Source organism: Charadrius vociferus, unplaced genomic scaffold (genome assembly GCF_000708025.1).
Source record: "Charadrius vociferus isolate BGI_N301 unplaced genomic scaffold, ASM70802v2 scaffold436, whole genome shotgun sequence".
Classification (NCBI taxonomy): domain Eukaryota; kingdom Metazoa; phylum Chordata; class Aves; order Charadriiformes; family Charadriidae; genus Charadrius; species Charadrius vociferus.
This window is the reverse complement of record NW_009649187.1, coordinates 1,371,728-1,386,227: the sequence shown is the minus strand read 5'-3', so window position 1 is coordinate 1,386,227 and position 14,500 is coordinate 1,371,728. Positions and strand designations below refer to the sequence as shown.

General features: G+C 35.6%; 1 protein-coding gene across 2 annotated transcripts in view; it reads left to right on the top strand.

The window, feature by feature from the left end:
- Positions 1–14,500, top strand: part of MYOF (myoferlin) — a 70,627-nt gene that overhangs the window by 41,585 nt on the left and 14,542 nt on the right. For both annotated transcript variants that reach the window (XM_009888688.1, XM_009888687.1), the window contains 15 exons: positions 130–285; positions 1,313–1,444; positions 2,816–2,979; positions 4,280–4,394; positions 4,510–4,615; positions 5,525–5,667; positions 5,966–6,139; positions 7,253–7,364; positions 8,776–8,853; positions 10,637–10,818; positions 10,914–11,072; positions 11,247–11,345; positions 11,643–11,804; positions 12,334–12,499; positions 13,119–13,195. In XM_009888688.1, coding sequence (XP_009886990.1) covers positions 130–285; positions 1,313–1,444; positions 2,816–2,979; positions 4,280–4,394; positions 4,510–4,615; positions 5,525–5,667; positions 5,966–6,139; positions 7,253–7,364; positions 8,776–8,853; positions 10,637–10,818; positions 10,914–11,072; positions 11,247–11,345; positions 11,643–11,804; positions 12,334–12,499; positions 13,119–13,195 — 2,025 coding nt within the window. The remainder of the gene's footprint in view (positions 1–129; positions 286–1,312; positions 1,445–2,815; positions 2,980–4,279; positions 4,395–4,509; positions 4,616–5,524; positions 5,668–5,965; positions 6,140–7,252; positions 7,365–8,775; positions 8,854–10,636; positions 10,819–10,913; positions 11,073–11,246; positions 11,346–11,642; positions 11,805–12,333; positions 12,500–13,118; positions 13,196–14,500) is intronic.

Here is a 14,500-nt window from a genome sequence, read left to right as displayed (position 1 = left end):
TATTAATTCTAAGTGATAAACCCTTTGACATAAATCCTAATTTATGTTTCTGTTGTCTGAGCATTAGATTAGTTTAACATTCTATTAATTATCATTCTTACCTTTCTTTTCCCCACAAATAATCCACAGCCACAAAACAGTATGCCTGATATAATCATATGGATGATCCGAGGGGAGAAAAGACTGGCTTATGCTCGTGTTCCTGCACACCAAGTGCTGTATTCCACAACAAGCCCTGAATCCTCTGGTAAATATTGTGGAAAGACCCAAACAATCTTCTTAAAGGTACTTTTTTTTTTTTTTTGACCCCCCTTAAAAAATAATTAACTCCCTAAACTGTGATGCCTTCTGACATAAGCATGAAACATGCAAACAAATTATGAACAATGAGGTGTCAAAACTCAGGACAGATTGAAAGTCAGCTATTTATATCTTCTTCAAAATATCACAGAAATTGTAATGAAAAGTTCATCATAACCCAGTTAGAACCAGCATCAGCCCCTAACCCTGAGGCTTTTCTGAAAGAGCTCAAAATTGTGATAGGACTTCTAAAGTGTTACTGGGGTGGGTGTGAATAGATACTTTCAGAGGGAATAACTAGTGTAATTTAGAGAAGTTCCAAAAACCTATTCAAAATTTTGGATGGTTTTGTGCAAGTAATATAGAGCATGTCTACGCCCAGAGGTCCCCTGGTATGTCTCTCTGTATTGAGTCTTACTCTTGAATGGGAATGTGTTTCTCCATTTAAGTTTATATTATCTTTAATTGGAATAAACTTAACTGGAAAATAGGTAATCTGACTGTAGAACAATAGCATTTACAGAGTTTGTCAATGTGCTGGTAATTATATTGATTAATGCTTCAATGCAGACAAGTCTATATCTTCATGTTTTTATGCACACCCTCTTGTCATGCATGTTATGATGCATTGTTTCTACATTTAATGAACCATTCTGACTAACCTCGGCATTTCCAGAGTGTCCTGATGAGAAACACTAAAATCAACATTGAAGTTTTAAGTTATTGTCATAATTAAAAACTCATTGCTGGATGAAACTTCGGAAAGAATATACAGGAACAGGGATGATACTGCTGTTACTGTGTTTGGTTTTTATGTACCCTACACAGGTGCCATGTAATGAATGTTTCCTTCCTGAACTATTTATTACTGGCTTTTGAGGAAATGCGGTATAGGAAGAGATAAATAAATCATGTATTATTACTCATATCTCTATGTTCTTCTGTATATTTTACTGAAAGCTACAATACCTGCATAACATAACAAGAAAAACTTTTTTTGTTCGTGTGCCAGTACCCACAGGACAAGACGAAAGATGTCAAAATGCCTGTGGAGTTGCGAATTAACATTTGGCTTGGGCTCAGTGCAGTTGAAAAGAAGTTTAATAGCTTTGCAGAGGGAACGTTCAGTGTTTTTGCAGAAATGGTATGTCCGTCATTGCTTTCTTACTTTAAACTTGGACGTGAGTGTTGGGAATTCAGTGAAACTGGAGCTCTGCTGATTTTTTTGCATGCCGGGCAGAAAGTAGTAGTATTCATTATACTGAAACAAGTAGACCCCATTCAAGGCAATTAATGATCAAGTCCATTATGCCTACCAGATGAACTTCAGCAGACCATATTCTAAACTGGTTAATCAGGTGAAAATCTGGTTAACTCCAGTGATTTCAAAGACATTTATTTTAGATTTTTATCAGTGTAATTAAGATTGGGATCTAGATCATTATGTTTTGGCATGTGAATAACCCTTCTATTTTAATTGCTTCTTCACTTCTACAAATGATACTTGGATACAAGTGGTTTTGCTTAATAATGGTTCTTTTGTAGCAGTAGAAAATTTACTGTTACAGGAAGAACTGGTCAAACCCAGTAGATTTTGTTGACAAAAGGCTATAATATGATAGCATTTCAGTGGTAAGAAATTTGGAATAAAAATACTTGAAATATTCCCACGGCATATAATAGAGATTTTGAATGATAATGGTTAAGTGGCAGGTGTCTTTTATATGCCACATCATCTAATGGTGCATATAATCCGATATCAGCATAATAGCTAAATAAACAAGATATTTTTACAGAGGCTTGTCACCATTGCACCTATGCTTAAATATTTAGTAGTGCTGTAGTAAGTCACTTAAAATAGTCAATGGATTTTCCAAGCCGTTATTTAAGTATGGAGTTTAAGAGGCTATTGAATATCCCATTTTTTGCTCTTCATACAGCAATCCAACAATTTTTCAGGAATAAGAGCAGAAAAATCAAGACCATCATAAACTACAAATAATCTGATTAGCATAAAGAGAAATATACTACATAAACTGGGCTGACATCAGAATCATGTCCATGGTAGCTTCCATGATAAGACTATGATTCAGTTTTACATGTTACAAAAGAAGAGATTATAAATAGGAGATTTGTGATGGAAAAGAATGAGAGGATCATGCATTTAGGGAACAGAAGAAACTTGTTTGAATAACATAATGGAATTCTATTTAACAAAGCTTTAATTTGGAGGAAGTTTAACTGTAATTGTAGAGAGGCATTACATTGAGAAGATAGTTTACTTTAGCAGTGGAATCATTGTTTACCAGGCAGCATAGAAGAAAACGAATGCAAGAAATTAATGATGACATTGCAGAGTAATGCGGGAAGGGAGAATTTAATTTCAGAGAAGGGAAACATATAGTAGAATGTTTCAGTTATAACAGTTGCGTAAATCTCTTTTTTTTTTTTTTTTTTCTCTGAACAGCTTTTTATTATTCCTAAAGTATTGATTTTTTTCTTCCTTCTCAAACAGTATGAAAATCAGGCTCTTCTTTTTGGAAAGTGGGGTACCTCAGGCCTTGTTGGTCGCCACAAGTTTTCTGATGTCACAGGAAAAATCAAACTGAAAAGAGAGTACTTTCTACCCCCAAAGGGCTGGGAGTGGGAAGGAGAATGGATGGTTGATCCTGAAAGAAGGTCAGATTTTTTTTTAATTTTATGCAGGCAGGAATAAAGGAGTTTAATCACAGGTTGTAGAGTAAAAGCTCCTCTCTATTTTCTTGGCTGAGAAAGAAATTTTAAGATGAACTTTCTAGGACAGCAAAAGCCAGCCAATAGTTAAAGATAGTTAATAACACTAAAATTAACATTTCCTTTTTTAAAGAGCAAAATAAAACATACAACAGAAAGAATGCATCCATTTCCTAGGAACCAGCTTACAGTTTAGAAGTGCCCATGTGATGATAGGTGCATTGCTTATATTCTGCCTGACTTGGTGCTTCATCTTTAAAAAAGAGATAATCATTTTCCTTTCCTAGAAAGCTACTGTGAGGATCACTTGTGTCTGTGTGAGGTTCTCAGATCCTGCTGTGATGGTTTCAGACAAGACCCTTAGATAGCTAGGTCTTCTATAGAAAAACAGTGCAGGAAAAATATGTGCTATTACTTGATCCACTTTAAAATTGCATCAGTTTATAGGTATGAATGGGTGCGTTTATTTTCATATTCAATGAATAATTTTTATTTCAATGAATAATCTGACATGAAGTAAAGCAATAACAGACATGGAGATATTTTCTCAGAAAATGGAAAAAAAAACCCTACTGTTAAAATGCATAAGGATGTTTATGCCTTGCATCTACTTGTATTGGAAAATAATCTGCATGGCTTTATTTGACCAGCAGATGGCATTTTAGAACATACTTCAGTGCTTTCTGAATCACAGTTAATCACAAGTGGAAATCAAGGCTATTTTGTTCTCTTTATTTCTTTTACTTGCAAGTTAGAAAAATATTAACCAACTGATTACTTGCCTTGTCAACAGCATAAAGGGAACAAAATTGAGTACAATGCCAAATTTTAGTGCATAGCTAGATATATAAAAATCAGAGGTACATATAACTGTCATGCGCAGTCTGGGTTTTCCTACACTTAAATATATGATGTTTTTTCATTTTCCAAGAGAAAGTGTTGAAAGCAGATCCTGAATAACACAGCAGTTAAAACACTCCTGCTAGTCACTCATTCTTAGGAGTAATGTTCCTCCTATTGCTTACTACTACTGGAGTTGCTTCAGTTTTAGGAAGACATTCTAAGGAAATAAGTAACCCTCATATAGATAAGGGCTATACTGTACTCTATTAATAAATAGAACTTCACAAAAATGGACAATCCAGAATTCCAGCACGTGTGCACATTCTGTACGTTGTTTCTAGATATTCTCTGTAATTAACTAAAATATATTTGGTTTAGTATTATATTTGCTTTGGACTTGCAGTTTGTTGACTGAAGCTGATGCTGGTCATACTGAGTTTACTGATGAAGTATATGAAAATGAGAGTCGCTATCCTGGAGGGGAATGGAAAACAGCTGAAGAAGGTTACACAGATGTGGTGAGACATATTTTTCACTGGATAAGTCAAGGTTTAAGAGGAAGACTTCTAGGATTTGCTACACCATGTATTTCATCTATTAATACACAGAACTGTTGTTTTCCCCACATAAAAGAATGGAGAAAAAGCTCCGCCACCACGTGAGTTCACATGTCCTCTTGGATGGATGTGGGAAGATGATGCTTGGAAATCCGATTTAAATCGAGCAGTGGATGAGCACGGTAAGATTCACTGTTTATCTGCTGATTATAAGGACAATGTCTAGAGCGAAGCAGGATGCTTGTCAAGACTGTAGCAATGGCCTGAGCACAATAGTGGCTGCCCTATGGAAAAATATCAAGGAAGTATTTGGATAGCAGTTGGTAATGGAATCAGATAAAATGACATTGAGAAAGTGTTCACTTCTGCATCTGTTTCTATTTCCATTTTAATCACTGTTCCATCAAACTCACTGTTCTCATTGTGCGTTCTTGGATCAAAAGGGACTGTGTATGTAATAAATGCATTTCTAAGTGCCTGCTAGAGAGAGAATCACATAATCTAAGAAGCTGTACATTGGTGTTAACTGCAGCAGCAGATGACAATTTTGAGCCAAAAGCTTTGACAAATTAAAAAAAAAAAAAAAGAAGGCTAATGCAAACAACAATTTACTAACATTTGATAACCTGGCAACTGAATTATAATACGTAGAGCCAAAATACAGTGACAGGTTTACCAATTCTTAAAGTTTTATGATCAGAGTTCAAATAGTTGGTGTTCCTTTAAAAGCCAAGCTTCTAGAGGTGCAAGAGTACATGGGACATTCCACTCTTACTTAAAATTAAGGATGAGTTTCCCCTGTGGTAGAGTATGAAAATGTGCTATCAATACACCTAACTGTTGAAAAAACAAGAATGCAAAGAAAAGAACTTGAAATGTACTATATATGTTTTAATGTTGTTTTTTATTGTCATATATATCATAACATAGCATCATCATAAAATGTCATCAGTTGCCCCCTAGCTATTGGGCATTAAGGGTGACTAAAGCTTCATCCTCCGTAGGTACAATAACTCGTATTTCCCATGCTTTTCTTCTTTGTGTCTTGCTTGTGTTTGTGGAAATATACCAACTAATCAATTCTGTTTTAGGATGGGAGTATGGAATTACTATTCCTCCAGACACTAAACCCAAGTCATGGGTTGCTGCAGAGAAAATGTACCATACACACCGACGACGAAGGCTGGTGCGGAAGCGTAAGAGGGATCCAGCTCAAACAGTAACAGCAGGAAGGGTAAGCAGAAGAGAGATGCAGTCAGAGACTTGCACATTGTAGCAGATTGAGTTTCTTTTTTTTTTTTAAATCCGCATAAGATTATTCATTTCCCAAATAAAGGAAAAATTTAATACCAAGCAAAAAAAATCTAGAAAAATCTTGTATGTTTTTATTGTATTCCTTTTCTTTGTATTTTTGTAAATTGGTATTTCCAGATTTGGTTTATGAGGGGACTATTATGCCTGCCAGAGCAAGTGCCAGTTTTTTTCATTATATATATACAACACTGTGGATAACAAAGATTTATGTCTTCCAGGGAACATCATCATACGAAGATCAAGAAGGATGGGAATACGCTTCTTTGATTGGCTGGAAATTTCACTGGAAACAACGCAGTTCTGATACTTTCCGTCGAAGACGATGGAGACGAAAAATGGCTCCCTCAGAGACACATGGTGCAGCAGCTATCTTTAAACTTGAAGGTGCTTTGGTAAGGGACAGATTATCAAAAAAGTCTTTAAAAGTTCAATCTGTTAATTTACAGTAAATAAACAATTATGTCAGTTATTTTAGTCCCTGAATTGTTAGATTGATATGTAACTGAGAAACTAATAGAGTTTATATTGTTTAAATGGTTCAGTTTGAAAGGGACCATTAAAGTTGAAGTAGAGACTCTTGCATAACATGCTTATTATTTTTCAAATTCTTTTTATTATTACATTACGTGAGGTTTAGAGCAAAAGGCCAAATTACTAGGTGAGCCTTCTGTAAGTAAAATGGAAACATAGCTCAAGCTTTTCATGCACATAATTTAGATGTATTAACATCAAGACAAGAAACAACAGGCACTGAAATAGCTGCCCCTGATAAATATTTGTGTGTATAAACAACCAAACACAAGAAAGGATAGCAAAGTATCAGAGACACCAAAATGTCATGTCACAAATAGATCATCAAAGTGTAATTATTGCTTAAATTTTCAGGTTAACACAGCTTCATAGATAAGTTCTCTTTACCGAAATACAAATTGGAGCAAGTAATGTGAGAAGGCTTTGTTCTTCTAAAATAATGATTCTCAGTCTGATTGCATAGCATTAACAACAGTTTGCTTTTTTTCTTGGTTTGTTTCTGGTTTTTGCACCAAATGTTGACCCATGATTCATCGATAGCATTTTCTTCCTCCACTTAATTTGGTTCCATAGAGTTTAAAAATTCCTGTTTCAGTTTCTCTTTTGACTATACTTCCTGGTCTATTGCCAGGATAAAACCTTAGAGCGGTTCTCTGTTCCAGCACAGTGTAGAAGACCTACAACCTCTCCTTCAGTAAGAGCTGATGGGTAGCTAGTGTATCTCCAGAAATATGACATTCTGGAAAGTAAGATGAGATGACCGGATATGATTTCTGCACAGCTTCAATGGCAGCAAGAAATGACCTTCAGACATGAGTAAACATCTTTTAAAGTACGTTTATTCAGGAAAGTAAATTTCTCCTTGTCCTGGAGAAGAGACTGAAACCCATATATTCCCCCACATAGTCCACTTTTATCAGGTTCCTTCTATGTTTGTAAATATGCAGTAACTTTTTTTCTATATATAACTTCAGGGAGCAGACACTAGTGTCGACGACGGAGAAGGGAAGAGTTCAGACAAAACCAGGGAGTCAGCTACAAAGGTGTTTGGTGCCAATACACCACTTGTTTCCTGCTACTTTGACAGTAAGTTCTTTAACAATTCCTTTCTTATAAATCATGTCTGTTTCACCCTGGTCTCAAATAGAACTGTCATTCTTTGTGTTTTACATCCAGGTTTATACACCTTCTGTTATAATTACCATCCAATCCTTGATTAGGCCCTACTTAGGCTACTAAAAGAAAAATTAGTTAGTCATTTTGATACTTCAGTTCACTGTCAACCAGACATTTTTAAAACCTGTATGGAACAGGAATTCTAAAGCTAATTATTGCAGCACCTGAATTTTAGGCTGTCTTAAGTGATGCAGTTTTAGCATTAGGGTCCCTCCATAACAATGCAGGGAGCTAAGCCAGCAGAGATGTACGCACAGTTAATTTTTTGCTGGTTTAGCTCACTTAACCAGCTCAATGCAGGGTCAGACTTATGCCTGACCCAGAGGAAGCAATAGGACCATTCAGTTGAGCTGACAACGTGAACGAAACTGTAACTTTGCCAACCTAGGCTGGCTTTAAATGCCTTGGAATCACTGTAATGGGATTCACAAAGGCAGGGACACTGAGATGGAAGCCGCCAGTGTTAGTTAATAGGAACAGAGGCCAATCCTATCCACTCTTAAGACTACTTTTTGAGGGTCTCTGACTGGAACACTTGTCTTTATTTGGACTCTCCAGAACTTGATCTCCTGGCTGGGAATGGGTGGCTAAATCTTCTATCTCGTCTTTCAGAAGAAGATTATTGCTGCTTCTTTTAAATAGTGACCACAATAGGATGCAAGTGGCCAGAGTTCAGGTTTCCGTTCACTGAGGCTATGAGTGACTCAGATTCTTCCAAGGGCTGAAAGGGTTAGAGCTGACATCTTCTAAAGAAAAGCTGTAGTAACTTGCCCCCATGCTGTCTTGGGTTTGGGCCTTTCTCACATCTTCCTTTTAAGCTTATTCCACCTTGCCAGCAGGGATTTTTTATTTTTTTTTTAAATCTTAGCCAAAGAGACAGAGTTGCAATTGGAATAATTGTCTAGACTTAATAGTTAAAAATGTGAAACTCCCAGGTCCCTGCAAGTGCTGTAGTGAATACTTAAATTAAGCACAAGAATGCCCACTTCTTGATTCTTTTTGGAGGAGCTAGATTATCACACCATTTCAAACAGAAATTTTTGAATAGAAGGATTTTTAGATGATCATATGGTGAAAAAAGTCCAAATAACACTAGTGGGTATCTTTCATTTCTTCATTAAGTTGTGTTGGAACAAATGTTCTCAGGTGCTAGCTCATTGGTATTAGTATACTTGTCACCAGAAAAGCAAAGCAGAAATGTTACTACAGTGCTTGTGCTTGAGTTAAAACGCATAAGACATTTTTATAAAACCAAAATACCTTCAATACAGAAAAGAAGCCTGTATAATGCAGTTGAACTTTCTTTATTTATTTGATACAGGAGTATATACTTACCACCTTCGCTGTTATGTCTACCAGGCAAGAAATCTCATGGCTTTAGACAAAGACAGTTTTTCAGGTATGGAAAAATTCTGCTAATCCTGGGTGCAGAAAACCCACTTCTGCAACAAAGTAGTAACTTGATTTAGCTATAGAATATCTAAAATCCTTAAGTTCCGTGCATAGGTCCCAGCTACTGAAACTACGCCATAAAGGAAGTCTCAGCTTCATTACAGTATGATCCAGATTTGGTTAGTACTGCCCAGAAGATGCCAAAAAAAAGAAGTGCACTAAATGTGCAGCACCTGCTGCCAACAAATTCTCAGTGAGGGAATGGGAATTCAAATAAGGTCTGAATTTCCCGTGACCAATCCCTTCCCTGTGCCTTAGCTTCTCCTTCTAGCCAGAGCCTACATACAATTCCTAAGCTGGGCTGCAGGAAGCTTGCCCAAAAGCAAGGATGAAGAAAGCTGGATGGCTATGTCACCAGCTACCTGTCAGTGTTCAGTATTTTATATTAATTAATTACTGAGATGAACTTGTGGGAAACTACACTGTGCCTTACTAATAAGCATGTTGTACCCATTGCCCATTGTTTCCAGCTCTTAGGTACTCCAACAGTCTTGTAGTCGTTTGGTATCTTTGTAGTCAGGCTAATTCGATACCTAGGTTACTAAGTAGTTAGTTTTTGCTAATTAGAGTTAAAATTCCACTGGGAAGACAGAGAACAAATTGAAATAAGATTCTGTAAGAGTACGACTTTACAATTCCTTTAAATAAGTTCAGCCAAAGATAAAGATGAAATGTGCAGCTTAGAATTCTTGTTCCCCATCAATCTCCATTTACATCCTTCTTTTTCTCCCTGGTTTAATTAATAATTGAGTAAGTGTAATGCATTTGTTAATTCATTACAGAAGATATAGAGCTATAGATATTTTAGTGCTGTTTCCTGAAATGAGGTTTTTTTTTATAGCTGCCTGTGTATATTTGGTCTTATTTCAATATGCAGCACTTAAAAGCAATACAAAGTAACAATAATAAGTGCCTCTAATTTGCATATGTAGAATTCAAGATAGGTACCTCAGATGCAGTCATATATAAACTAGCGTATCTACATTTTATTTTCCATTAAAACTAGTTTGAAGAGTTAGTCAAATTTTGTAAAACTCTGATCAGGTACCTAGCCAGAAGCTGTTGAAACTGACCTAAAGATAACCTTTAAAATAGCCTCTAGTCCTTAGTAATGGCAATTTGTACAGGAAATGTTAATGACCATCATCAGATACCTTCTACAGAGCTCTTGAAGATTTAAAGACCTGCCAAACACTGGGCCTAGACCACTTTAATCATTCAGCTGTTTCACAAGAAGAGATTACTATAAATAAGCATGTTTGAAACCAAAGCTTGGTCTGAGCAATACAGTCTGGGAGAATTTGTTGTTTGGCAACTAGTCAGAATTAGAATGATTTCTTTGTATTATTTATGAGGCTGTACAGTTGTATATCAATAAAAAAAAGCTTCTACAGACAATATTTAAGAGGTGATTAATATAGCCACTGTTTCATTTTAGTTTTCAGCTTCTCTTTCTGATTTGCAAGTTGGCTTACCATTTTCATTTATTAGTCTGTTAATCAAGACTTGTAAAAAGGAAGCTATTTAGTAATCAAATAGAATTTGCTCTATTAAATGTAAATTATATGTATGTGTGGGCTTTTGTTTTATGTAGACTGGCTTACAGAACTGGTAATGACAGAAGAAAAATAACATACTACACGATAAAAATTGTGCTTGTGTGCCTTATAGCTTGATGGGGTTTTGTTTGTCTGTAACTATATGCTTTTAATCTTTGTATGATATTTCAGATCCGTATGCTCATGTTTCTTTCCTCCATCAAAGCAAAACAACTGAGATCATTCATTCAACTCTCAATCCTACATGGGACCAAACTCTTATATTTAATGAAATTGAGATCTATGGGGACCCACAGACAGTAGCGCAAAACCCACCTAATGTTGTTATTGAACTTTTTGACAGTGACCAAGTGGTAGGTGAATGCTTTTTACCCTGATTGCTTTTTTTTTTTAATTTATGTTAATTGAGAATAACATTAATGGCTATGATTGCCATTTTTGCTTGCAGGGTAAAGATGAATTCCTTGGAAGAAGTGTTTGTTCCCCCATGGTCAAGTTAATCCCAGAAGAGGACATCACACCAAAACTGCTCTGGTATCCTGTAACAAATAATGGCAAAGCTAGTGGAGACATTCTTTTTGCTGCAGAACTTATTTTGAGGGACAAGGTATGTATTTCTTATATATATTTCTCTGTGTGTGCGTGTGTGCATACAATATAATATGATATATTATATATACTTTCACAGTGAGTCATAATGTGAAGAATTGTCTTAATACTTGAAAGGTACTTCATTTAAGGAAGATGAGAGAAACTAATACTCATGTTTGTGTCTTAATAGGGTGGCACCAACCTTCCAATTCTTCCTTCGCAAAGAGCACCAAAGCTTTACATGGTTCCTCAAGGAATCAGACCAGTAGTTCAACTCACTGCTGTTGAGGTATAGTTTATTCTTAAACCAACTGAATACAAGTCCAGTCATCTCATCCTCTAGATACTAAATTTGTGTATTTGCTAGCGTGTGTTTCATAGTGAGAAATATGGGGGATTTTTTTCTTCAAGTATTTTTGAGTTTCATTTTTTTCCCATTAACTTTCCTAACAACCACCTTGCAATATTTTGCCAGTCATATTTCATTATTGAAAAGACTTCATTTCTTCATTCCTACTTTTTGTGTATCATATTAAGCATATTGATACCTCTCCCACTTTTGCTTATATTGGATTTTATTTTACAGATTCTGGCTTGGGGGTTGCGGAACATGAAAAACTACCAACTGGCACCTGTTATGTCTCCGAGTCTCATTGTGGAATGTGGGGGTGAAATGGTGGAATCTGTGGTGATCAAAAACCTCAAAAAGACACCAAATTTTCCATCTTCTGTTCTCTTCATGAAAGTTGTACGTGGCAAAAAACTGTATACCAGCTATCTATACCAAAATCAGTTATCCCATACTTTTAAAGGTCAAGGATTTGTTGTGTGAGAATGAACAGAAAAGCTTCCACATCGTTTTTTGACTTAACATAAGCAATTTACTGAGCCTGAAAATTCTAACAAAGGTCATGTGAACACATCTGTACAGTTGTTGATAAATTATACAATTTTATATGCACAATGCAGTGCACTATATATACATTTATTTGAAAAGGCATCAATTTATCTGTAGATGTGTGGCTACTTTCCTACTGCTAGGATGGGAGCTGTGCAAGAGTCAAGAAAATTCAAGATTTGAGGCAATTAAAATTATTCTTACTGACTTCTATTGAATCATAGTATAAGTTTAGAAATTTTCATTCACCATGCAGACATAGAACGTAGTAGTTCAGTATTAACTAAATGAAGTAACAGCTCTAACTTAGGGGGGAAATCTTTATTCTTCATTTTCCTTCTGTTTGCATTACAAACAAACTCTAACCTTTCATTTTTAGCTTTTGCCAAAAGAGGAGTTATACAGTCCATCTCTTGTTATTAAAGTGATAGACCACAGACCATTTGGACGGAAGCCCATCGTGGGACAGTGTACTATTGATTTACTGGAAAGCTTTCGCTGTGACCCCTACACTACCAAAGAAGACATTGCACCACAACTGAAAGGTAGATAGCTGGGAAATGAAAAGTTCTACTTTCTTATGAGATGCTAGAATAACCTGTCTTCAGTGTTTACTCTTCATAGTGTACTGATGAATAGTCATCTCGTGTTGTGTACATATTTGGAGATAATGATAACTGAAAGAAAAAAACATCTAACTCAGAGTATTAATTAGTGCAATATTCTGTGGAGTATAAAAGGACACAGTACAAAGGCAAGTCCACTCCCAGACTGAGCGTACTGATTCCCTGAAGTTCCTCTTTAGTATCAACTTGGAGTTAACTACCTGTAGATCACCCCTGCACCAAGTACCAAAGTAATGATCCAGTATTCCAGCAAGAATTCTCTGAATACAATGCTGACATTTTCCTCTACATTTTTTCCAAGTTTTACTCTTTTTTTTAATTCTAAATATCTGAGAAATGCTTGCATATCCTGCACAGAAATATATTGTGTGTTTTTAGCAAAAATTGGCAACTAATTGCTTTCTTTAGAGGCTCAAACATACAGCCAATGAATTATTTTACATCTTCTGTAACTGTTTGGATTTCAAATCTGATTAAAATGTTTAGTAAGATATTTTTTTCTACACCATATTGCCTTAATAAAATCTTTGGCTTACAGTTAGTCTACTTTCTGCCGCACCTCGCCAGGATACGGTAATTGAAATGGAAGACACACAGCCACTGCTAGCAGCTCAGGTAATCTTTGAAATTTGATGCTGGACTTTCTTCTTCAGCTCTGTGATTTCTGAGAAACTATCTAGACAGCAAATTTGTCAGAAACATATGCAACCTTCTGGAAAGCCAGATGGAACAAAGTTTCTTTGTGACAGGAAAGCAAAGCAAGTATGTTAATCATTTTAACCTCTGTTTTCACATAGTAAACAAACTATAGCTTTTTGTGCATGTTCACCCAGTAGCTTAAGAATGAGTTCATTTTTTCAACAGCTACTGAAAGCATATGGTAGAACATTACCCAGTTGTCCACTGGTGATAGTTACAGCAGCCTGATCTTGCACAGACTGAGCAGTTCTAAATGTAGGAGCTGGAAGTAGGTATAGGCTTTGTACATAACCAAAGGGTACAGAATCAAAGCCATGGTAACCCAGACCTTCAGCTGTTCATCTTATCACAGTCATAGCTTTGCCTCTCTTACCATGAAATCATCTGAAACTGATACCACCAAACCAATTTTTTTCTGCACGAACACCTCTTTTCTTTCCTTTTCTGTTGTGCCTTGTGAATCTCTCTATGGCTCTGACCACCGCAATCCAATTTTATTTTCCAGGTAAAAAATAATTCGGCTTGCAGAATTTTACTCTTGAGTTGAAACATGAGTGAAGACAAATTCCAGACAGTACATTTTCAAGGAAAAAATTTCAATTATTTTAGGACTGTAAAATGTTCCCCTTACCTAGAAGGTTTTTTCATAAATTTCAATGGCCTGTTATTTTAAAGGAAGCACAAAAGTTATGCTCTTTAATATAGTAATTTTTCAGGCTCTTAATCTACAACCTTGATTTTTCAAAAATGCAGAATTTTTTATTTCATTACAGAGATCCCAAAGTAAATACTACTGAATTTAAACTTTTGAACTCTCACTGCTGTTTGAGTATGTTACTGATCGAATAGTTCTTCCTTCATTTCTTCTTCTGTATCTCAATATCATTATATTCAGACCGTCACAGACCATGTTCTTCTATTTACTTTCATCATACATATAAATTGTCCTTAATATCTCATTTAGACAGTATCTAACTTTTTTCTGAATTAGGCATTCTGTTCTAATATAAATGCTTTATAGCTGGAACAGAGAATTTTTATTTCCTTTAAAAATTTAAGAAAAGAGATTTAAAAAAATAAAGAAAACTTAGCACTTTGAATCCACTGGCAAAATTGATTGAATTTGTGTATTTGATTTCAACTATAAAAGGGAAAAATTTAAATGCTCTATAAGGTGAAACACAATTTCTTTTAGAGTTGGACATCACCCAAAACAAATAC